General features: G+C 40.3%; 2 protein-coding genes across 19 annotated transcripts in view; one reads left to right on the forward strand and one right to left on the reverse strand.

Moving 5' to 3' along the window:
• EPS8 (EGFR pathway substrate 8, signaling adaptor) overlaps positions 1-3974 on the forward strand; it is a 126147-nt gene extending 122173 nt beyond the window's left edge. For all 16 annotated transcript variants that reach the window (XM_085569940.1, XM_085569944.1, XM_085569952.1 and 13 more), the window contains one exon: positions 2526-3974. In XM_085569940.1, the coding sequence (XP_085426066.1) occupies positions 2526-2639 (114 nt within the window). In that variant the 3' untranslated portion in view covers positions 2640-3974. The remainder of the gene's footprint in view (positions 1-2525) is intronic.
• Positions 3975-5728: 1754 nt separating this feature from the next.
• PTPRO (protein tyrosine phosphatase receptor type O) overlaps positions 5729-24668 on the reverse strand; it is a 145541-nt gene continuing 126601 nt past the window's right edge. For all 3 annotated transcript variants that reach the window (XM_021535161.4, XM_077783263.2, XM_085569939.1), the window contains 10 exons: positions 23399-23434; positions 22345-22426; positions 21207-21297; positions 20618-20694; positions 17549-17683; positions 16058-16180; positions 14779-14933; positions 12703-12838; positions 10781-10901; positions 5729-9819 (listed from right to left, as the gene is read on the reverse strand). In XM_021535161.4, coding sequence (XP_021390836.2) covers positions 10797-10901; positions 12703-12838; positions 14779-14933; positions 16058-16180; positions 17549-17683; positions 20618-20694; positions 21207-21297; positions 22345-22426; positions 23399-23434 — 940 coding nt within the window. In that variant the 3' untranslated portion in view covers positions 5729-9819; positions 10781-10796. The remainder of the gene's footprint in view (positions 9820-10780; positions 10902-12702; positions 12839-14778; positions 14934-16057; positions 16181-17548; positions 17684-20617; positions 20695-21206; positions 21298-22344; positions 22427-23398; positions 23435-24668) is intronic.

Raw genomic sequence — 24668 nt, forward strand, 5'->3', positions numbered from 1 at the left:
TGGTGCTTGGACAAACACATACTCCCAACAATTTTAGTGGTGATAAGTGAGTATTGTTTTGTCTTTATAGAGGAGAATTGATTTATAGGGTATGAGAAATTGGTAGAGTGAGCCCACTGCTAACCTTTGAGTATTTGGCCTTCCAGGTCAAATACTGGTCCACCTGCGCTGAAGGGAAAACACACTGGACACTGTGCTTGCAGAGTTTCTGAGCCAAGGACCAAGTATTGCGTCTCTGTATTTATTGCTCTGCAGCACTTTGCTGTAATTAAAGAAGCTTTGTCTCTTAAACACCTTAACCTTGTATCCAGAGCTATGCTAAGGACAATTTTTGCCAGTTTTAAACCAGTAAAATTGGGGATGCACCTACTTTTTTTTTTTTTTTTTAACTTGCTGTGGCAAGTGGAGAAATAATCTAGATGTGAGATCAACCCAACTGAGAAGTTATATTCTCCGCATCCTATTTAGAAGAAAATCTTGAAGAGGTTTAATATATTGTCCTCTCCTTAAGCTGAGACTGTCTCACTTAAAAGATTTTAAGCATTAACTACATATTTTTAAAGATAGGTTTATAACTACCAGGCATATTTTGCACTTTACGTGATCAGTGTGGATCAGAGAGCATAATTTTCTAACACTGTCAAAATCATTTCGTTCCCTTCTCCAAGCCCTATTTTCCAGTTAAAGGAAGGGAGAAATATTTCACCTTTACTCTTAGGAATAGAAGTCACTACAGTCCAGGGCAATCCATAATTTCCTAGTGAAGATATATTTGTATTCTTCAACTTTTTTGCATGTCAGTCATCTTGTACTGAGTGTACTGAGATGGAAGCAGATTTACAGTGGAATTTGGTCTGAAAAGCATATATGCCCTGGATTGGAGGGGCCTTTTCCCCTCTGTGATGTTACTCTGCTTGCCCCACTTAGGCCTCACTCTGCAGGAAACTCAGAAGTCCAAACTTATCTAATAAATGCCCTACAAGAGTAAATTAGCAGGTACTTAGAGTCTAACAAGGTAATTGTTTTTTTTTTTTGTTTTTTTTTTTTTTTTGTTGGGGAAAAGGTAATTGAAATGTTTATTTCTGCTTTTGTTATTTGAGGTTGAGTTTCAGAATTTATGCAATTCCTGATGGCTTTAGTCTGTTGTTTGCTGAATTTTGTCATCAAAGGAAGTTGCACCATCCTTTCTCTCCTTATAATAATATTATAATATAATGCATTTCAGGCTTATCTGTCCTGTTGTCATTGATGTTATCAGGAAGGCAAATTCTTTCAACTTGGGCTGCTCAGTTATTCTCAGAAAAATATATGTACATGCCCTCTGATGAAGCACATTGTTGGGTATCTGCTGGTGGTTTTTATGCATGACCTCAGTAATGGGTGCTGCACTTGTGTGTCTGAAACCAAGAGGGCAAGGACAAGATGGATTAAGACAAGTAAAGCTACTCCCTCAATTTCAGAGAGTCACTTCTAGGCTCCCTGCTTTGCCCTTGCACTCTGGGAGAGAACAGCAATGATATTTTAAGTAGGAGGAGCACTGTAGTTAATTTAAAAATTGTCTCACTCTTTGTGGTACCAGGTACTTCATTTTAATGGATATAATGGGCTAAATCTATATGAAATTTTATGAAATTAATAGGATTCATTTTCAGAGTTCAGAATCAACTGCAGGATTTCCCCCTTAACAGTCCTGGAATTTGTTTTATAAATTTCAAAACCAGTTTCTGTTTCCTTATTCAGAGGGTATTTTGGAAACTGATTTTGAAGTTTTGGAGGTCATGTCATGGCCAGATAGTACAGTAGCAGATATACCCTTGGTTTATCATCCCCTAGTTTTATTCAAAGTCATGCACACTTTGGGAAGTTCTGCTCTAGTGAATAGATGTCCTGGCCTTGCAAATAATTTCATTTATGTTGAAAAAGCAATGTTGGCAGCTGCTTCAGCAGACCGGTTTTCCCTCTTAAAAGGTGAAGTAAGGCCTTGTCCTCACAATACTTCACTGTTGCTAATACTGTAATATGGTCCCTGAGTGTGCTTTCTATGAATGTGCTCTAAATTTGAAACCTTTATTTCCTAGCTGCAAATGCCTCATGGTGTGTGAGCCTGAGAATGAATCCTCACTTAGGTCTTGCCTGTGCAATCCTATGTGCATGTGTGAGCTCTTAAACCCATCAAAGACTTCTTTTTGTGTTTTTAATTTCTAAACATCATTGCCCCAATTTTTAAGTATGGAACCTAACAAACTCATTCAGCTTAAACTCTGCTTTTATTGAAGCCTTATTTTATGAGCCCCCTAAATATCCAACACCTCCAGGGCTTCATGTGGGAATTAAAGATGCTCAGCAGTGCTGAAATATGATTTTAATAGTTTGCAGATTTTTTTCTGGTCTATATCTAAGGATAATGTAAATAATTTCCTATTGGAGCAGCAAGGTGAGTTTGTTCAAACAACTATCTTAACAAAATGTTGACAGAGGAATTTCAGCACCATTCAAAGCCACAAATTCTTCTCTTTTGTTTTTAGGCCAGCAGTGGTAGTTCAGAACTGCAAGAAATTATGAGAAGACGGCAAGAAAAAATCAGTGCAGCTGCCACAGATTCAGGTGTGGAGTCCTTTGATGAAGGAAGCAGCCACTAAATGTGTTTCCTCTTTCCTTTAATTCCATTGTCTATAGCATTAAACCATCCAGCTTTGCTTTAGGAAGCAGTGAAGGGAAATGTCTTATTGTATTGTAAATGTAACTAGCCGACATAAAGAGAATTTCCAGTAGTCTCCACAGAAGTACCTGCTGCTGGCTCCTCACCATGAGAAATGAACAGATGAGAAATGCAGTGGAGATTCCTGACAGGTGAAAATAATGGTACATGATTCCTTACAGCCAAAGAGGAGTCTTGGCTTTATGGAATTAACACGACAGATAAAATGGGGCACGTCTTTGTTGGTGATTCATCTGAGGGAAGCTGAGCCAGCAATAAAAAAGCACTTGAACCCTTCAGTAATAATAAGATTCTGAATCCCATCTCTTGCTGTAGTGTGCAATTATGTCTTTTTTGGCTCAGTCTTTCTTGTCAGGCATTTGGCTGCAGGATGTTTACTTAAGTTGTCGACTCCAGCAAATGTGGAGGAAATGTTTAGGGAATGAACAGCAGCCCAACATAGACTGAATCTTTCCTGCATCACTCCCAAGATGTTTTATTACTAATGATGCTGTTTACAGCAAAATAATATTCTGTACATTGATTTTATCTGTATTTCACCTGTGATGAACTATAATATTGCACAAGAAAGAGTAACTAGAAAATAGTAACACAACCCAGCTCAAAGAGGTGATGAGATCTGCTGTAGCCATGCAACAATTCACAGTATATATTTTTTTAATATAATTGCATTTTTTGTCTGTAACTTAACCCATCAAAAAGAACAGTGTATAATCTAGACTTCTCTGTGTGTTGATCCCAGATATCAGTTTTTCCTCATGCAAAAAGCCTTTATAATTTCCTTTATAAATATAATCTTTTGGAAAAGTGGATTCCCGAAGGCAAAACAGGGGAAAAAAGAAAAGAGAAACATCCCTTCCAGAAAATGCTATTTTTGGAGATGCAATGATTTTTGTCACAAAATGTTCTGTTTCACATGGCCATGTGATTTTATATATAATATATGTATTATATATAATATATAATATCACTTAATTTAGACAAATTTAATCATCTAGTTTGATTAAGTTTCATAGTGCCTTTTCACATGAATCACCTTAAAGTCTGCAATAAACAGTATTTCTTGTCTGTTGAATTATTGTATCTTTGCGGCTACAAAGACAGTATTGAAATAAGAAAATAATCTTGGTTTTTGCCATTAGTTTGCTTTTCCTCTGCATAAAAGGGAAAAAAATAATCTATTCTTTTTTCACACATGAAAAATTAAAATCTTAATAAAGGTGTTAGTGCCATTTATTGTAAATGTCTTCACAAATACTACTTCTGTGTGGTTGGTTGTGTGTCCATGTATGTTTTTACATTTGATACCTATTCTTTATGCCTGTCTGCATAAACATGGCCTTAATCAGAAATGGGTCAATAAGTGATAAATGCCGTTACTTGTAAGTGCAGCAGGAGGAACCTTTTTAAAAGGTCTTTGAAATTCTTATTTAAAACTTAGAGTCCCTGCCTTTTCTCATGGGAAGGATGTCTGATTCTCTAAAAAGCACTGTGGTGGTAACCTGCACCTCTACTCCCCTGATAATTACCAAAATAGGAAGCCAATATTCATTCTCTCTGCTGGCTTTTATTTCAACATGCAGCACATGGTTTGCTTTTGCCCAGAAAGAGGCACCAGCTCTGGGACGTCCCAGACTCTGTGAAGTTTGGCACCTTGAGGTGTTGGGAGGAGAACTCACGTTCCACTCTGAGAGAAAAGAGGTGGCTTCACAACTGTTTGGGGTTTTTTTGTTTTTTTGTTTGTTTGTTTGTTTGTTTGTTGAAGCTGGGTTTCTGTGTAGATGTTTAGAAAATGCCAGACAAGTCTGAACGTGCTAAGAGGCACCCTGGGAGATACTTGCGGGGAAAAGAGGAAAGCCCTTCCACACACTGAAGGGATAAGCAGAACCATCTTGGGGGTTGGTTGGTTGGTTTGTGTCTTTTTTTTCAGTTTCTAAACTATTAATGAATTAATAACCAAGTACTCCTTGAGTTCTATTTACCCTTTAAACTTTGCTGAACTAACCACTATGATTTCTGTGTTACAGTCTGGGAAATCTGAATGGTGTTAAGGCAAATATTTCCCTGTTTGCTGGAATTTCCTTGCTGCTTTAAAGCCCTGCTGCTGTGCAGTTTTTGAATTTTCATTTTGTTGGCCGTCATAAGAAATCAGAAGGAGATCTCATTTGGGGTTCCTCAAATGAAAATGAAATGTTTTCTTCAAAATATTCCACAGTTAAAAGGAAAATGGTAGTAAAATGCAATGTCTCATTCAAAATCTTTTCTCTAGGATTTGAGCAGTGAGGCTTATTTTTTCACTACTAATATTTTAGAAGGATGTGATATGTCTTTGAGAAGGAAACAAAGCATATGCCAAAATCAGTGCCTTATTAGACATTTGAGAAGTGGAAGTAATTTACTATTTTTCTGCCATCAATCTGCCTTTTTACCTGGGTGGAGGGAGGGTGTTTTAGCAGCCTGTGTTCACTCAACAGTTCCATGCTTTCAAAGCACAAACCTTTTAACATCAGCAAGGCATTTCTTCCCACTTCTTTAGGCTGCTTGTTCCCTTGGGACACCATGGGGAGAGCAAACCACTATGAAACCTCACATTTAATTATTGAAGAACACTTCCAAACAATATTGATGGGTGGAACAATTTACTTACCATATAGCAATTCAAATGTTGCTCAGACAATCTGTGGTCTCTGGGATTTTATACAAACTTTCATTGCTCCAAAGCATTGAACTGGATAAAAATTGGTGGTTTGCTGTCTGTTTTTTTTTTGTTTTGTTTTGTTTTGAGTGGGGTTGGGAAATAAGTGCATCTATGCATGACTTATGTGTGCAGGAATAAATGGTTTATGAAGCAGTAGAGATATCATATCCAAAAGTATAATGATAGTCTGAAATGTGCAGAGCTCTCAGTGTGTTCATTAGTGTGAACTTCAGAATTTTGGTAATTTAAGGGAAAAAACAAAAGAATCCATGAATACCTGTAAGATGTAAATTCTTTCTAATTAGGAAAACTGTAAGTCACAGAATTTTTATTTTAACATGGGAGTGAAGGCATTTTGAGTTTTCAGTTCATAGCCAGAAGCAAGTTATGGCTTTAATACCAGACCCTGTTCAAGCAGGTATGACCACTGATTTTCTTGTATTTCAAGCATAAAGGAAACACGGTCATGAATGGGAACTCAACATTCTGGCCAAATTACCCTTTCATAGGAGCCCAGTTTTTCTACTGTGTTGAGTCTGGTGTCTAAACCAGCCCTGTTTAAGGTTCTGATGCATCAAAAGTATTTGAGGGAATAGTTTTGAGATCAGTTTCCCCCCTCTACATAAAGCACCAACATTATATAGGAGAAGTTCAAATGAGAGGGAACCTATTTTGGTTCTGTGTTTAAATATTTCAGACTTTAAATTTCTACTGCAGCTGTGACAGATTTCTGCTTCCTCAGTTTTCAGACCAAAATGAGCATCAGGATATGAGTCTATACTTCAACTCCTTGGTAATATTTGCAGATTAAGAGAGGAAATGAGTGAAAATAGGGAGTCTTCCTAGAAGATTCCTAGTCCCCACTGGTGCCTGTCACAGCAGCAGCAAAGCTCAACCCACTCTGCTCCCATCCATGTCAAGAGCACTAACAACATTATTCTCTCACAAGAAATGGCTGAAACAGCAGCTTTTGCCTGCCTCAATGAAATTACAGTTTTGACACAAACCCTTCAAAAGTTAGAAGTGAGGGGCAAGTGGTGTGACTGTGGTTAAAGGAGGGAGGGAAGGGCCATTTTAGAGCATAAGATGATGATGTTGATTATTTGACAGGAGACATTCATCCTAGTTTGGTGTAGGGAAAAAGGACAAACATTAAACTGAAATAAAGCATGAATAAGGCTTCCTGACCTGTTCTTAATATTTTGGTGAGATTTGAACAAAACAGTTCTGAAGACCCAAGGATGTCAGGGCTCACTGCACAGGATGTGCTCAGAGAGGCCACACTTTTACACATGCCTGTAAAAGCTTCCTACCATTTCAAAGTCATGTTAAGTTTACTTATTTTTTACTTCTATGGCAGCACACACACAGCATGAGAAAACCTGCCCTGGTTTCAGTTAATGGTCACTCACAGCACAGAACTGCTTTTACAGACATCTGGGTCAGTAAATGCTGGAAGAGCAGCAGATCAATAAAGAGCATCAATAGTGTCAGCAGAGCTTTGGACATGAGGCTCATAATTCCAAAGATCTATTACCAAACCTGAAGCTTCAGATAGCTTCACAGCTGTGATGATGGGAGGGTTTTATTTTAGCAGATGCTGGAACCAATATTAACATGAAGCATAAGTCCAAAACATTGTTCTTTTGGACTTACACTGAAGGGGTATGATGAGGTAATGCCAAAATTATGATGCCAAAATTCAGTCTAAAAGGCTCTGCATGAGTCTTCTGAACCACAGTGTCTTCCAGGCTCATTTATTGCTTTACTCATGTCTTGAATGCTGGGAGAGGTGGTTTCCATTGCCATCCCACATGTCCACTTACACAGTCTTGCATACTGCGTGGGGTAGGAAAAGGTATTCTGATGGAATTTTCATTGTAATTGACTTTGTGATTAAGCAGCTATTAAAGGAAAAATACCCACCTGCTGCTGTGCAAATGGAAAAATTTCTAGCACTCATTCAAAAACTGTCTAGTAAATTCAGGCTGCTCAGTGTCCTTTGCAACAATGTGATTTTGGCACCTTTGCAGCAATTTTGTACCCTGTCACATTCAGCCAAGCTTCTATTACAGCACTGTGATATTTTGTGGGCACAGAGATGATTTAGCAGTAACCTGCTTACCCTGGTGTGATACAGAATGAGTATTGGCTCAATAGGCAATGGCCAGCAGGAAGGAGGAGACAACACATGAAAAGGAACATTTGTGGGTTGTTTTTTTTTTTCTCCCAACCAGTTGTCTAAAGGGATATGAACACATTTTCTGAGTAAACATATAATGAAACTCTGAAATACATTAAAAAAAAAAAAAAAGCATGGAGGCAAGGTCTAAATGGTCAAGCACTCATTTATAATTCTGTTTTCTGTTCAGTTTAGGCCAGACAACTCTTTGCTGTTCCTACTGGAATGGCAGGCCCTCCAGCTGAGGCACACCAATGAAATGAGGGAGAAATGTGCACCATTGAAGAGTTTCTTGTCAACAACTGGCTCCCTGAAACAGGGTGCTCTTCCCTTCTGCACCCATTTTGTGCTTGGAGAAACAGCATTCCGGCTCTAGGACTGGGATTAGTGGGAGCAGTGGGAGTAGCACTGGGTGCCTGGAAACAGAAGGGAGGGGAAATGCGTATCACACCCATGGAACAATCAGTGGTGGGGGTCTGTTTGTTTAGTACCCCTCACAGGACCTGTTTTACCTGGTAATTATGTTAAGTCTGTGCAGTTTTGCACAATATACACAGGACAGTTTGAAAGATGCTTTCTCCTGTAACCAATACCATAATAAAATAGTGATCAAAGAAGTGTGCACCTATTTACCTGCCAGTGGAATAACTTTGGAAGAAAAAAGAAAATCAGCTGAAAGGAGATTATCAGGCTCCTGAGGGCAGCTGAGCTACTGCCCTACACCCTGGTGCCCTGCCAGGTGATAGCAGAGTCAGGGTGAGTGAAATAAAAATCATGTGCAGGTGTGTTTGCTGTTTTGCTGACAGTGACTTCTCCACAGGTAAGCAATCCAGTGTGTTTACTTTCAGTTCAAGTCTGCTTTGTTTACATTGAGTACCATTGCTGCTAACTTCCAATGAGGTGACACAAAGCAACAGGTTACAAAAATGCCATCAAACATCCATTCTGACAGCATCCATGTCACAATACACAATGATGTACCGGCATTATACAAAGACAAAAAAAAAAAAAAAAAAAGATATATATATATATATAGCTAATTATTTTGACTAGAACTGAAATGGACAGCAAAAAAGAAAAGAGCCCCCTTCCCTGCCCCCAAAGGCCCTGTAGGAATCCATACTGACATTTTTGCAGCCTTGTAGCAACAAATTGAAAACCAGCCCTTCACATGCCAAAACCTTGTATTTGTAACATTGTAAATTCCTGGTTCAGGAAAAATAGTTACGTCTATTAAAGCACTTTTTGTGGGTTTTTTTTCCACTCCTCCAACCTGAACCAGCTTCACATTTTTACACAGGGTTAATAATTACTAAAAACAATACATGAGTGAGGGGTATAGGCACCATAGACTGCTCAAACAGTTAAATGCTATAGTATATATGCTAAGATATCCCAGCTGGAAACTCAGCTGCCCTGTGATTAGATCCACCAAAAAGAAGAGCCTGATAAGTGGCATTACTGAAAAAAGGTTGGCAAAAAGAGCAATCCCTCTGCTCAATTAGTGGCGGCCCAGTCAAGAACCAAACCCACCCCTTCCCTCAGCTGCCTGTTTCAGCTTCACAGCTCAGATTTCTGCTCGTCAATGCTTCCTCAGGTCCCATGCTCCCCCCAGGCCCCACACAGTCCCCATCAGTGCTCTAAGGGAACAGTCAAATCCATGGAGCCAGCAGCCCCCCCCTGCCCTCCCAGCCCCTTTTCACAATCTCCAGGTTTCTTCATGTATGTTCATGCCTCGCTATTCACTAATGAGGTATTATTAGATACTAACAATGCCTGCTCTCCTAGGGACAGACCAGTGACACATGAAGAAAGCTCTTCAGTCAACCATTAAAAAAATATTGCACTTACTTTAACCTTAAGCCCAACCTGCACAGAAAACCAAAATATTATGAAAGAAATTACCTGAAAGTACCAAACAAAATCCCAATGCTCTGGAGCAATCTGTTTTATGCACATATAGTGTCTTTTCCTTCATGTTGTTTAGCTGAATTTGGTCCAGTATTTAAAAAAAATGTCCAGAAATTAAACAGTTCAAAAGACATCGCAGGCTCGTTAAGGCTTTGTCTCCCCAGTGCTTCAGAAAGGTAAAAGTTTCTTTCCCTCATTGTCTATGCACTGCAAAGCAGTGGTCTCTCGTGGCACAACACCTGCCCCTTCAAACCATCAACAGAAAATAAATCAGAAGCAAGGGAAGATGGGTGTGCTTCATGGTCTCACCTGCAACCAAACAAACAGAATGCTTTAGAGAGAAGAAAAGGGAATAAACATTTATTTTTAGCATTTGTTTTACTGACCCTCCACTCAGGCTGGGACTGCAGGTCACCAGTACAAGGTGCTGGGACTCAGACTAGACAGTAACCCTAAACCTGAGGGACAGCGAGGCAAACTGGGGTTCCTTTACAGACAGGGGGATGATGCACACAAGGGTTAATAAATACACAAGTGCAACACCACAGACACACAGCAAACACAGCTGGAGATGCTCCCCCAGCACAGGTCTCCACCAGCTGCTCAGAAAGCAGCTTGTGTCCAAGCCTGCAGCTTCCTGCTCCACCCAAAAGGGACTATTTAGGTTATGGCTGGGTTATTGCTGCCACCTAATGAGCCAAAGATTGGGAGCTTAAAGAGCAGTGACACACATCCCCACAGCTTGTTCCCACCAGCAAACCTTGTGGTCACAGGCACTTGTTTTACTCAGGCACAGGGGTCAGGAGGAGAGTGAGACCAACCCTTCACAGATGCTGCTGGTTCTCTGGTTCTGTGATTTTTGATTTAGGAAAATATTTCCCACTGTTTCATGCCAGAGCTTTTTGGTTACCTTCCAGCAGAGCATCCCCAAGCCTCTGCTGGCCTTGTTAACCAGGTAAAATTCTTTTTTGAGAAGAACTGGAGGTAATTGAAGTTCTCCTTGCCTTTAAGCTTTGCATGGCAGGTCATGACAAGTGGTACGGAATGCTTAGATGGCTCATCAGGAGTTTGGATTCTCTTTTTCTTTAAACATGACTGAGCCCATATATTCTTATAGGGCCATGGAAAGGGTAGTGGGTTATCTACTGTGAGAGGTTAGAAGGATTTTTCCCTCACTCTCCATGTGAACATGGAAGAGGAATAAGAAAAGCCCCAAATTCCAGTGGAACAGGGATGTGAGGTTGTGGTCATGGCACAGGGCCTGACTTACCACCTGTGACTCTGAACTAGGACTTGCTGACGTTCTCATATATGACATCACTGATGCAGAACTGCTGCTTCTTCTTTTGCCACATCAGCTGCACACACTGGTGAATAAAAATGTACTGCTCCTAGAAGAAAAGACCATATAAATGGGCATTTTTTGCCCCAGAAAGCATGACAAAAACACAACCAGTGGAATAGTTTGATGGTTCACAGTAACATGTCTCCCAGCTCAAGCCCCTCACAATGCACAGGGAGTTATCAACTCCCAAAATAATAGACCACAATTGTTACAGATAACAGAAGGGGAAGCATGAAATCCACTGACACCATAATCCCTTATTAATAACCTGAATGATGACAGAAGAGTTGAATCTGAGTTAAAGTTGCTTTACTTTACATTGCCTAAAAATAAATTCCAAGAAAGGTATCTGGATGCTTTATGTGCAATAAATTGCACCCATGCCACATATGCATCTGAAATATTTTAATGAGGTTCAGGTTCCTCAGTGTTTGACTTCTTTATCAATAAAAAGAAAACCCCAATTCTGTTCACAGAGTAGTTAATTTGGAGAGACTGGTTTCAATTAAGGATATTCCCAATTCTAAGGCCCTTTTTGGGCCCATGCCATTTGTTTTTTGAAACTGCTCATTGAGACACTGCCAAGTCTCCAGCATACCAGGCACTGTGAATTCAGGTGAGCTATCAGTGGTTTCATATTTTGTAAGGAAAAACTGTTTGGTGGCCTCTGTGACTGAGTGTCAGTGTCCCTTGGTGACACTGAGGCCAGGCTTGCCTGTAGCTGCAGGAGCTTAGGAACTGCCCTTAACATGCAATGAGGCTCTACATGAAAAGAATTGAAATATTTAAAGGAAAAAAAAACCCTACAAAAACCCACATCACCTCTGGAGTGGTAACAGTTGGAGCTGAAATCAATCACCCACCGGGATTTTTTTCCTCTGGTGGAAAGGATCTGCCTTTGGATTAATACAGTGAATTGTGATGAAAATGGCAGTTTGATAGGAATGATCCAGAATGGACTGAAAATTAATTTTTTTTTCATTTCCAGATCCTAGTTGTTGTCACTGCAGGTTTTCTTCCTCCTCTCCTCTCCCTGCTACAAGTTTTTTCTTTGATCTCAGTTCAACAAACTTTGGCAAAAAGCAATCATCATCTGGAAACAGTGATGGTGACATTTCTAACTGCATGGAGGTTGCTCATTTATATGGTGTGTCTAACCAAGGAAGAGCACAACAGGCATGAAATATGAAATATTTCCCTCTTTACTAGGAGAACTGGGAAGGTTTAGATGCATATCATCTTCTGCTTTTAAGAACGAGTTTGTGATTTTTTTTTCCCCCAGTATATATTGTCTATATATTTTTGTCTTGAAAAACAGAAAAATAACTAGCCAGTAGATATTTGGATAGGGAGAGGGGCAAGGAGGGTGTCTGGCAGATTCACAATCCTTTTGTCTGTTTTGCTTGTTTGAAATTCCATTGTGTGATGAGGCTTGGCTGAATGATACCAACATGATACTTGAACAAGGCTGCCTGATACTGATATCATTTCATGAGCCATTAATACCCTCAGCAAGCCCAGCTCTTTGCAGTGTGGCTTGAAAATTTCATATGTTAATCTATTCTAATACATTGTTTGCATATTCATTTCACAGAAGGTGAGAATAACTCGTTTCCTCTGGCAGACAGTGAGATTGCAGATATATCATCAAACCCACCTATGCAGCAGATTAATAATGTGACAATATCACATTGAAGTCGAAAACTTGATTGTATTGACTCATACTGGTTTTGTCAAGGGGAACAACAGGGATTCTCATGTGTATGATTATTTGCATGAACATGATGAAAAAGGGTATGAAATGGGCATGACAATACTGTCACGGTGCTGAAGTGAACAGACCTTACCTCTGTCTGCACCATGGACATTCTGTAGGACCTCATGTCCGACACCAGGCCCAAAATGTCCACAAACTCGTGGTCACGGATGTGCTGCAAGAGCCGGTCCAGGGCGATGAACGTTCCCGTCCGCCCCACGCCAGCACTGCAACACACACAGACACGCAGCTCACTCAAGGGCACACACAGCAAAAGCAGTGGCACTGCAAAAGGCAGGAGTCCTGCAGCTGTAGCTATAACTGATATATATATATATATATATATATATATATATATATATATATATATATATATATATATATAACTGATCTGAGGCCAGGCAGGCTGGTGAATCTGTGGTATTTAGTGGCATTGGTTGGGCAGAGTGGATGCACTCACACACAGAACGTGCACACGCACCCTCACCCAGCCTTAGCTCCCTGCTCTTCCTGCTGTCACTGCTCCCCTCACAGACTGCATGAGAGCTCCTGCAACTTCAGGGGCTGGAGCCAGAACTGTGGAGACCTGCTCAGGAGCAATGGATGCCCAGAGACAGTGGGGACCACACCTGTAGGACTTGGCTCCACAGCTCTCCACACTGCAAAGCTCTTGGCTTGCAACGGCGCTGCACGAGTGTAGCTTGTCCTCAAAGGACAACCCCTCAGTGATGCCTTGCAAAGGCTGCCCTGGAACAGAGGCTGGACAGCATTACAGAATAAAGTAGGGATTTATTAAAAGGATCTCCTCCATGGATCCACCTTGGGCAGCACCAGAGCCCAGCCAGGGCTGCACCCAAGATGAACCAAAATGGTCCCAAAATGCACGAGCGCTCCTGGGGGCTCTCACTGGGATCACTTCTGCTCCATTTGCATATTGGAGTTCATTGTCCCATTCCAGCTCCAGCCCATGCAGTCCCATCCTGCTTGTTTTTCTCTCTCCAGCCCACGTTGTTTGTGCTCCTGGACCTGAGATTTGGATCATTTGTCCTTGGTCCCCAGCTGGACAAGGAATTGCTTTGTCTCCCTGCTCTGTGCAGAGAACTCACCATCCCCCAATATGAAGCCCAGACTCACACATTAAAGCAGTACAGAATCTGAAAAAAAAATAAAAGCTAAAACCTGAGGCATCACCAGAAGAGTCTGCACTTCAGGACTTCTGCCTTAGGAACATGAGACTCCCACTCAGCTACCACTCAGCTGAAAATCTGCATTTTCCCCAAAGGGAATCTCAGCAACTAGAAAAAATACACACTGCTTTCATTTAGAGATTCTCACGTGTACGATTGTTTGCACTGTGATTTGACATGTGATGTTTAAGTCAGATTTCACAGAGGTTTTAGAGTTTCAGACAGCATCCCAACACCTTACCTACTACTAAGGGTGTGTATCTTGGCAAAAGCTCTTTCTACTGTTTTGTCATGCTTTTTCTGAAAGGCCTTGCAATTGTTTTCAATAATGTTTAAGAGCTCATCTCAACACAGTTCAGCATAACTGTAAAAAAAGAGGTCTCTACTTTGGCTTTTGTTGTGTTTATTTCTCAAATACATGAATACAATGGAACATCTGATGTGTTAATTGGACAGATAAATGAATAAATTAATTCTGTGCCTTCTTTAATGTCTGAGAACAATTGCTGCAGGAGTTGATCGATGCACTCTTTCTTTGACTCTTTTCTACTTTTGTAGCATTGTTATTTTAATCTATGTGGTCTAAGATACACAGTATAGTATCAAAATACTACCTGAAAATATGCCTCTTTGCTGCTAGAAGAATCCTCATTGAAAAAAAGAAAATATTACAGCTGTTGCCCAGCTCTCTGATACTTGCTTCTGTTCCTTCCCAGAACAATTAAGCAGTAGATAAAAGGTCTGATTTTATAATATTATATCTAAATCTCTCCACTGGCTTATTGAGCACTTTTTTTAATACCAAGACCCATGGAACAATATCAGCTATGAATTTCTCCATGAGGTTACAGGGCAGAGCTGCATAACACTAACACCAGAGAGAACCACCTTCAGCCAAATCCCAAAATCTCTATTTCTCATGGTTTCTCAACCTTTTTAATGTCACACCTTGTTCTTCTCCTATTCCTTGAAGCACTTACCTGCAGTGTATGACCATGGGGCCTTTAGTCTTTGCTGATTTCTGCCTGACCATCTGTACAAACTGGAGGATGCTCTCGGCAGCGTTGGTGGTGGGAACGCCGTGGTCTGGCCAGGCAGTGAAGTTAAAATGCATCACGTCCTGCACCTCATCAGCCTGGTGGGAGAAGCAGAACAGCACCATGGCATCACACTGAGGGCGTTTTTGTCATTTTGTGCTCCTCTTTTTTTCCCCACATCCAGCCTAAAAGACTGAAGACAGCCAAGAAATTGGCAAAGAACAAACAAGCTAATTACAAAGTGGGGGGGAAAATCAGGCCATCATTATCAAAACAACATGAACTTCCTGTTTCTGGGTTTGGGATTTGCTTTTTGCTTTTGTCCCTGTGGTAGTTCCTTCTTATTTTGCTTTTAAATCAAGAACTGTTGCGTTTTTCAACTCTGGGCTTTTTTCCGCTTTTTATTCCATTCCCTCTTCTTTTCTCATTTTGCCACAGATAAAGAACAACACTGTTGGCAAGCAGGCAAACCTGAAAAAAAAAATCTCACTGAGAGATTTTCTTTTCAAGTTTTAAAGAAAAAAAACCCAAAAAAAACTCCCCAAAATTAAGAAAAAGAATTTACCACAGGAAACATTTAGGAAAAAAAGCTTCTTATAAAAAACCCACTTTTACAGTGCTAAATTCTACTCGCTTTAGATAAAGTAAGATCCTCAGCATATAAGGTCCTGGGTCAGTGATGAATTGCCAGTACACAGCTTTTTCCACAACCCCTCCACATCCCTAATTTTTCCTTCATTAGATGGTGCTGGCACTGAGCTGATGCAGGAAACAAAGGTGGAAGGAAAATCTGAGAAGCTTTCATTTGGACACCACATACTCTCACATCTGTTTCAATACTTTATAGATAGACATTATTGCAGAATTGCCGTTTTGAAAAGCATTTTCAATTCTTCCACTGATATTTTCAAGTTTTGAATAATTTATAGCAAGAAGATGTGTGTGAGATGTAGAAAAGAAGAAATTCATACATTTGTTGTCAGTAATTATTGGTACCACAGAAGTGTCCAGAGCTCTAGTACTATTTTTGTTTAAGCCTTGCACTTTGCAGATAAATTTAGAGATGATTTTAGGGGAAAGTTTTGTGATTTTGTCATTTGTCTGTGTGAAGTGAGGGTAAGGACAATGATCTCTCTTAGGTGTTTCCTGCTGAGTTCCAGAAATGGACAAAAGTTAAAGAAAAATCACTGAAATCACTCCTTTGGCAAAGGGTTTCACTCACATAGCTGATCCGGAAGCTGCGATACACCCAGTCCGTGTGCTCCTCCTCGCTCAGCATCTCCACTGTGATATCCCCATATGCAACAGGATCTTCTGTGAAAGGCCAGTAGTGGTCACATTTCACCTGAAATGGAGGGAAATCCAGGCATTTTTGTATTTTTATACAAAAAGATATACACACACAAAAGGACACAGAACCTCAGGTTTAGCAATGCCTACAGCACTGCACTTGCTGCTGCAATAAGAGGAATTTATGCTGCAAGGACTTCCAGCCTGACCATTCCCATTTAAATGTGGCCATCAGCTATTTATGAGTTTTCAGAAGGGCAGCTTTAGTGCCATGAAGAACAGACAAAGAGTGCCTTTTGTTATTCTTCCTAATATAATAGCTCTAAATGGAGCAAAACACTGGGAAAGAGAATTTAAACTCCCCAAATTATATTCCAAATATTTCTATTACAATATCAAGGGAAAATGTAAAGATAGAACTTGCATTTCATAATTACCTAAACTTAAAAGTGCAGAATCACAGAAGGCTGAGGTTGGAAGGGATCCCTGGAGGTCACCTCGTTCAAGCCCCTCTCCTCTCAAGCAATGTCACCTAGAGCCAGCTCTAGACCATGTCCAGGTGACTTTGGAATATCTCCAAGGATGGAGACTCCGCAAGCTCTGGGAGCACCTGTCCCAGTGCCCAGTCCCCCTCAGAGTAAAATAAGTGTTTCCTGACTTCAGAAGGAATTTAATGTGTTTTTTTAATTTGCACACATCACCTCTTGACTTGCCACTGGGCAAATCACCACTAAAGGAGTCCCTCATTTCCATTCCCTCCCATCAGGAATTTGTACACAGTGACAAGACCCCTGGAGCCTTCTCTTCTCTAGGATGGAGAGTCCCAGCTCCCTCAGTCCCTCCTCTGGTAAGAGGGGAGGCTTCATAACAAGGTCAGGGGAGGTAAAAGGGCAGAAAAAGTTGAAGAAGATCAGGGGTCATCAAAGAAGTTCAAAGAGGGATAAAGAAAGGTTAAGGAGGTTAAAGAAATTCAGGAAAAGTCAACATCAAAGCAGGTAAAAGCAGGCCAGAGAAGGTCAGGGAAGCTCAAGGAAAATCAAGGAAGGTTGAAGAAGGTCAGGGAAAGTCAAAGAATGTTGAAGAAGTTCAAGAAAAGTCAAAGCAGGTCAAAGAAGATCAAAGAAGGTCAGAAAAAGTAAGAAGGGGTCAAAGAAGGTCATAAAAGATCAGAGAAGGTCAGAGAAGGTGCAGGTCAAGAAGGGAAGGTCCAAGAAGGCCAAGAAAGGACAAAGAAGCTCAAAGGAAGTCAGGGAACATCCGGGAATGTCAAAGAAGGTCCTGAAATGAGAAGGCAGATGCCATTCCAGGGCTGGTTGTGATGCTGCCTTGTGATCAGAAACAATGCAAAGACATTGACTCAGCAGAAAAGAGCTCTTTTTCAGGGTGGTTTCTTTTACACCAGATAGAAGATTTTGTTACATACCCGTCTTTTCTCATTGCACTGAGTGAGCATAACAATAATTTGTGATTTTTGCTGGAGAACCATCTTCCAAAAATCATTCCTAGTTTCTGGCAGTGGTCCTTGGGTTGCAATGTATTCCTGGGGTGAATTATAACCCTAAAAGACAAAGAGATAAGTCCTGCTTACTAACATGGTTACTGCTTCAGAACTTGTATTTTTCAAATTTTTTTTAGTTTGCCCAAATTCAAGTTGCATTTCTAAAAGTGATTTTTACTATAAAGAAATAAATTATTTTGTATTTATTTTGTGATGACAACTTTTGCTAGATTTTGATGTTCCCAAAGTCTAAGCAATCTAAAACACAGCAGATGAAGCTGCTTCCACACAAATCATTTGTACAGAGAGCAGAAAAGGCAACATTAAAAAAGCAAGTAGTAAGAACCCCAAAAGAATGTTATTAGAGCTCCTTCCAGATTATGTAATTTTAGGGTTTGTTTAGTTATAGGCACAAAACCAGTTACAGATGCCCAGGTTCCTCATCCCAAGCAGTGCCTGGGGTGATTTTCAGTCACTGGTGTAAATGGAACAGGATTATATACACTTGTTCATGTCATGAGGCCTTAAACTAATAAAATATTAATTAGAATTCTGCTTAAAATAATAGAAAATATGCTAAGTCAATGCTCTTATCAGATGTTAAGATGCTTCATATGCATGTATTCCCTTTCCTATCAGCATGATTTTAGTTGGAAAGGCTCCTTTCACCTCTCCAAAACCGAAAGACTGTTACGAAGACTATAATAAAAAGACCACAGAATGACCCTTTTGGCATCTGCTATAACCATATTTGCTGAGATTGTATCATCAGAACTGCATTTGGAAAGTTATTTTATTTTCCTATCAAGAGCAAAAAATACCCAACACACAGCATGATCCCATGCAAATTGGGCAATTTCTGTGCCAACACTGTATGTGGATCATAAAATTATTTGTGATTTGGGAGTATTTTCCACAAATGGCTTCCTCCAGACATGTCTGCAAATGAGCTCAATCCCAGTTTTTTTGCACTACACAGAATTTGCTGCCTGTTCTGTGTGGGTTGTGTCTGACCTAAGTGACAAATTCCGGTTAGCACAGGGACAGATCCCCCTGGTTTCTGTGTTTGGAGGCAGGGAATTGTGGGAACTCAAAATGTCTCTCAGACATTTTTAGAGGTTCCAGGCCTTGGTCAGAAGCATTTTAGACCCTGGCAGGCAGCTGAAAAACAGCTGTGATTTTGAGTTTGAGCCATGGAATGAATTACCAACTTTGGAGGTGGAACAAGCAGTCACAAAATGTTAGATAGTATAGTATAAGTAATTACAAAGTAGAGGGGAAATTTTTTAGTATTGTACAGGGGGGTTTTAACACATGTACAAGGGAGTTTTCACTTTGTACATGGGGGTCAGAAGTTCTAAAATGGAAGAAAGTAGGCTAATCCTATTCTTCCACCTTTTTCCTTACCTCCATATTCTTAGTAATGTTAGCACTCACATATTGGTTTAAAGTAGAAAAACACTTAGCAACATAAATAGTAGGTATTGGGGAATAATTGTAAACATGTTATACGAAATATATCTTATAAAAGATAGCAGCAGCCCTAGGCGGGGGGAGAGACAAAAAAAACAGCAAATAGAGAAAATGTCAGTGTATATGTGTGCCTCTACCCAGGCCACTAATCAAATAGCTGCAGTCCAAAAACATAATCTGTTAGATAACTAGCAATAAACTACCTTAAGACCAAACAGCAAAAGCCTGCGGAGTTTTTCTTTAGAAGCACAAATTAGAGGAAGAATTTCACCACCACATGAGACCCCAGAGCAAGGCCGGGGTTCTCACAGGGAATCAGTTGAGCACTGATTATCAGAAAAAGAACAGCATTAACATCACATGTTTATCCCAGTTTCCATGGTCAGCACAGTGCTATAAGCAGAACTAAAGAGATGCAAAGCAGAACTGAACATCTGAAAGGGACTGAGTGCTGCTTAGGATCCTGTTAGCCACAATCCCGTGCGACAGAAGTTTCCTGGGATGTGAAGCCTGGAAGTTTTTTTTTCCTGATTCTTGCAGTGTGAGTGCTGAGGTTTGTGCCCTGGACACAGAGAAGCCATGCACAGACACTTGGCTCAACACTGCATACTTGGGCAATGCCAAAGTGACAGGGAAGTGGCCCCAGTGACTCATCCAAGGGCTCCTCCTTTCTCCATAACGCTGGCTCAGCTCTCTCCAGCACAGCCAGGGTCAGCTCTATCTACAGCCAGACTGCAAAAATATTCATTTTTCTGTCAAAGACCTCTTCCTAAAGGGCTGCAGTGGTGCCCTGCCTCCTCTCCATGCAGAATAACCCATGGAATTCTTGCTCTCCAGCCCACACTGAGCCACAGCACAGAGGTACCAGAGGGGCAAACCCTTGTGGCAGTGGCAGGGATAAGCCTAAGTGACTGCACCAGCTCACTGGAGAGTGGAGAGAGCTGATGAGCTTTCAGCCAACCCCCAGTGTCAAAATATTTGCCTACAGCTCTGTGTACGCTGCAATTATCCTGAAACTGTGGGTGCTACCCCCGGGAAGTGGTTGCTCTCTGCCAGGTGCAGGGAGGCACAGGGGAAGCACCAGAGAGGAGCTAGAAAGCAGAAGTCTCTCCACACACCATCTGGGCTGTGTGCATTTTGTGCATTTGGAGTGCCTGCCTTAGCCCTTTTCTTCCATGTGCAGTAGAAAGCTAGAAAAAAAATCTAATTTGAATATCTATGCTTCACCTCTCTATCTTAAAAGGCCATTTAACATTTCCTGCTCATTTTCCTACCACTCCAATCAAAGTCTCACAAAGATTCACAGCTACTGCAGGAAAATTTGCTAAAAACCTTCCCCTCCCACCTTTTTTTTTTTTTTTTTTTTTGATGGCTGTTCTCTGGAGACAAAATATTTGGAAGCTGAAGGAGATGCTGAGAACATGACTGAGCTTCCAGGAAATATTGTGCTATTTTCAAGGGCCCAGCTCTGCCTGGTGTGCAGGACACTGCACTCCACACTGACCAGACCTCTGTACTCACAGGGATGTAGTTGGCATTAATGTAGTCAGATCCTTCCTCTTCATTCATTGAGACTAAGCGGACACGACTAAAGTCATCTGCAAAAGGAAACAGAAATTAGAAAAAAATTGCCTCTGAAATATGGCACTCATCTCCAGCTCGGCAAAATTTAAATTAGCCCTATAGGAATGGCCAAAAATAATCTACTAAAAACCAGGAAATTCTTGTATTGACTAAGAGAGCAATGTTTGCTTCAGCAAACATGGACACACCATCCTTAGTGTTCTGCAAATACCTCCTCCAAGTGCTGTCCCTTTGGGCTCCCTTAGGCTTCATTAAAATCATAAAAGAAATACAGTAACACCACTCAGTAGCATAAAACCCCTTGTGTTTCTCACCTCCAAACTCTTGCCATGACAAACACTTCCAGGCAGCTACATCTATTCAAAGTTAACATAAAAACCACTCTTGCCTGGCTCTCTGTAAGAGCAGGATTGTAGAACAGGCTTTTACCAGTCTTAGAAAATCTCCTGATTCTCCAGTTTTCTTATTGGAACTCTTCTTTCCCTCTCTAGGGGTTTTAGCAGGATTTAGTGTGTGTTGTACTTACATGGCAGTATATTTGTGTAGCGATTCTTACAGCGATTCATGGGGAGATCAGCAGCAAAGTGGGGGATGTCCAGCCCAATCAGTTTTAGCTCCTGAGACAACAGAAAGGAAAATGTCAAGGCCAGCCTCAAAAACACTCAGAGAATAAGTCCTTGTGATTCCTTATGGCAGGTAGCAGACAGAAAATGCTCATAAATCACTTTATAAATTGACAGCAGGGTGACAGATTGTCCTTTTTTGATGCCTCTGAGCTGGGCTCCAAGCAGCTGGAGAGCACTGTTGGGGTTTCTCCACCTGATGTTGCTGCCATCCCAGCTGGGACTCAGAATTGCTCCTCTCTACCCACATTCACTGTCAAACCAAAAATGCTATCAAACTAGGGGCTTGCTAAATTATTTCTGTGGTGGTTACCTGCCTTCCTTAATGAGGTTTCTTGAAACCCTCAAGTGGCTTTCAGTCTTGGGGAAATGCTTAAAAGATCTTTCTAGTCATCATCTTCAGTAGCTACATTTGGTAGTAGCATATTTACTACTATATAGTAGTAATATATGGTGCATCATGGGAATTTGCTGCCTGAAAGAGATTGTGGAAACACCCTGAGAGTCCTCCCCACTGCCTTTCCATGTTTAAATCTTTGGGAAACAGCCCCAGGATAGGGATGGGGTTTTGGTTTTATACTACTAAACTGACTTTAAATTTTGAGTAATTAAGAGAATGCACCTGAACTTAGAGAAATTCACCTGTCTTAGAGAAATCTCCTTGCTCTGACAGAGATTTCTGATGCTACTTCCTGATTTCAGTACTTCCTCTCAAGTTAAGGACATGAAATATCCAATAAAGCCATTAAAATCCCAAATTCAATTCAGGTTGCCAGCATGCCCTAAACTTTAAGCAAGTGTGTTTTTTTCTGACATTTAACTCAATTTGAATGTGAGAAGCCACTCCAATCAGTTCACTAAATGTAGGGTTTAACAACACCAAGCTCCATTTCTAAATTCTGCAGAGGAAGTGAAGCTGGCCCGCCCAGCAACGCCACAGATCGACCAACAGAGAGCACACAGGAGCACACCATGCAGCCTTAACATCTTGTAAAAGCTAATCTGAGCAAGTAGCAGAGGGCAGAATCCTCAGAGATTTACCTCAAATTGCAGAGAAAATTTATAATCTGAGTCTTTGGCCATATCCTTGATGTATCCATCAAAATCATCCAGCTGGACAGGGCTTTAAAACAAAAATACAGAGAAAATCTGATTTTTTTGTAGTACTTTTAATTTCCTTCCACCAGAATACTCTCAAGTCATAAATATCTATTTGCAGCTGTTAATGCCAGAAATAAATGAGGACAAATCTTGTGGTTCAGGGCCACGAAATGCTGGATGTATTACATTTTGGATGCCACTGCCCTGGCAGCTTTCTCTGCTGGCTTTGACAACTGCACACATTTGTAATTATAACTCAAACTCTTTTCTCAGAGAGATGGTGGCTAAAAAAAGGTGGCATATAACTATAAAAAACCATGGAGAGCTTTAGTAAGTACAAATTAGCCTTGATTTAATGACTCCCATCTTTCCACACTTTTTTTTTTTTGCCAGGTGAGATCTATCTGTTAGTCAGGCATAGCCCCTGAACATAACACAGAAATAATTAGGCTGACACTCTGAGTAACGAAACACAGGTAAACAGCTTCCCTCACCTAATTATCATACTCTAATTTACAAGCTACTGAAGCATGTACACAGTAATCTTCTCATTTACTTGGAGGCAATATGCCCAAAGGAACCTGTCTTATCACCACTTAATTACTCCTGTTTACCTGCCAGCATTAATGATCTAATGTTCTAGCAACAATTGTAATGAGAGGCCCATGTCAATAGGGAAATATCACTACAAACAAATGCATCCCAGTTTTTTTCACCATTTGCAATTTTTAACTAAGGATAAGCTCTGTTGAAATCACTAAATTGGATAATTGATCTTTTCCCTGATGACTAATTTTGTATGTTTTACTACAATCTGTTGAGCAGAACTGCTTTTGTACAATTATTGTTTGTTTTCTGCTTTCAGGTATCTCCCTTGGGATATGTCTAGAAAGAAGTTTTCTGTATTTGTAACTGAAATACCACTGTGCCATGTACTCCATAATGCCTATTTAGGCTAAGAATTATTCCTTTAAATATCAAAGAAGTTACATACTTGGTCAGCTTTCTCTTCTTTAATCCATTTTTACTCCTGTAGGAAAAAAAAAGGAAGTGTGTTTAATTCATTAAAGAGTTGTACAACGTTTATTCAAGACAGCACTGATTTAAGAAAGTGTATTTTTTCATCATACTCAGGAGGAGATTGGTGATAATAACTGGTGGACAATTTAAGGCTGATAGCAGCATTTCTGTTGAGTCCAGTGGGAGGCATATCCCTTCTGAGGCTCTGAGAATGACCTGCCATTGAAAGGGAAAATCTGTGCCCAGAAAAAGCACATCTGTGGAAAATCTTGGAAAAGCACAGGAAAATCTGTGCCCATGGCTGCCCTATAAATCCTGACCCATTGGCTCTGGGTGGGCTGGGGCTGAGTCCCCAGGACCTGAGCCTGGTTGAGCTTGGAAAATTGGATGTCAGCACTGGGAATGAGAAGCATCTGTTGGGTAAAGGGACAAGACCACCACTTGGAAATTCAAGAAAAGGTGAAGGCAAATTAAAAGAGCCAATCTAATAACCTGCTTATGGTGATAAATGAAGATAATGGCAAATATCCTACTGACCTCAGCAGGACGACTCAAGCTTAAACCTAAGAAAATGTAATTGACTTTAAACAGCTGGAGATAATTGTGACAGTCATTTAAAACAATGATTATGGCTGATGTAATTCACTAGCAACAGTTGTGAGCAGCTTTCTGAGTATGTTAAGCAGTAAAACCCAAAGGATTTGACTTGAGAACTGCCCTACCCCAGCTACAACGGTGTGGTTTTTTGGAGGGGGCTGTGTGTTCATTTTGTTGTTGCCACAAAGAAGTCAAGCAACAATAAGATTACATACACAAAGCAAGCTTGCTTTGTGTGATCCTTGCTTACTCAGAAGGAATTTTAGTAGTGTGACTTTTTAATTCCTAGGCATTAAAAAATATCCATTCATTTTTCACATTATAATGATGTTATTTTTAATTTCATGGTGATATGAAAATTATTGTCTAGATCATTTGGTTCACAGCTTCAATTATTAAATGAAAAGGACAAGACTTCTAAATTAGAAATAATGACATTATACCAAAAGAAATATTAAAAAGCAGAGTATTTTTATTTTTCTACCCTGTTAAGTTTAGCAGTTACACTAAAAACAAATAAAGGGCTACTTTCCAAAATTAAGTTTTACAGAATATTCAGTTTCCGGAGCAGCCACAACACATAGTAATTTTGTTATTTTTTCAAAGTACATTTTCATTTATTTAGGCATCTTTGCCTGCAGAATTAA

The sequence above is a fragment of the Lonchura striata genome, chromosome 1A (genome assembly GCF_050655825.1).
Source record: "Lonchura striata isolate lonStrDom1 chromosome 1A, ASM5065582v1, whole genome shotgun sequence".
In the NCBI taxonomy this organism is placed as follows: Eukaryota; Metazoa; Chordata; class Aves; order Passeriformes; family Estrildidae; genus Lonchura; species Lonchura striata.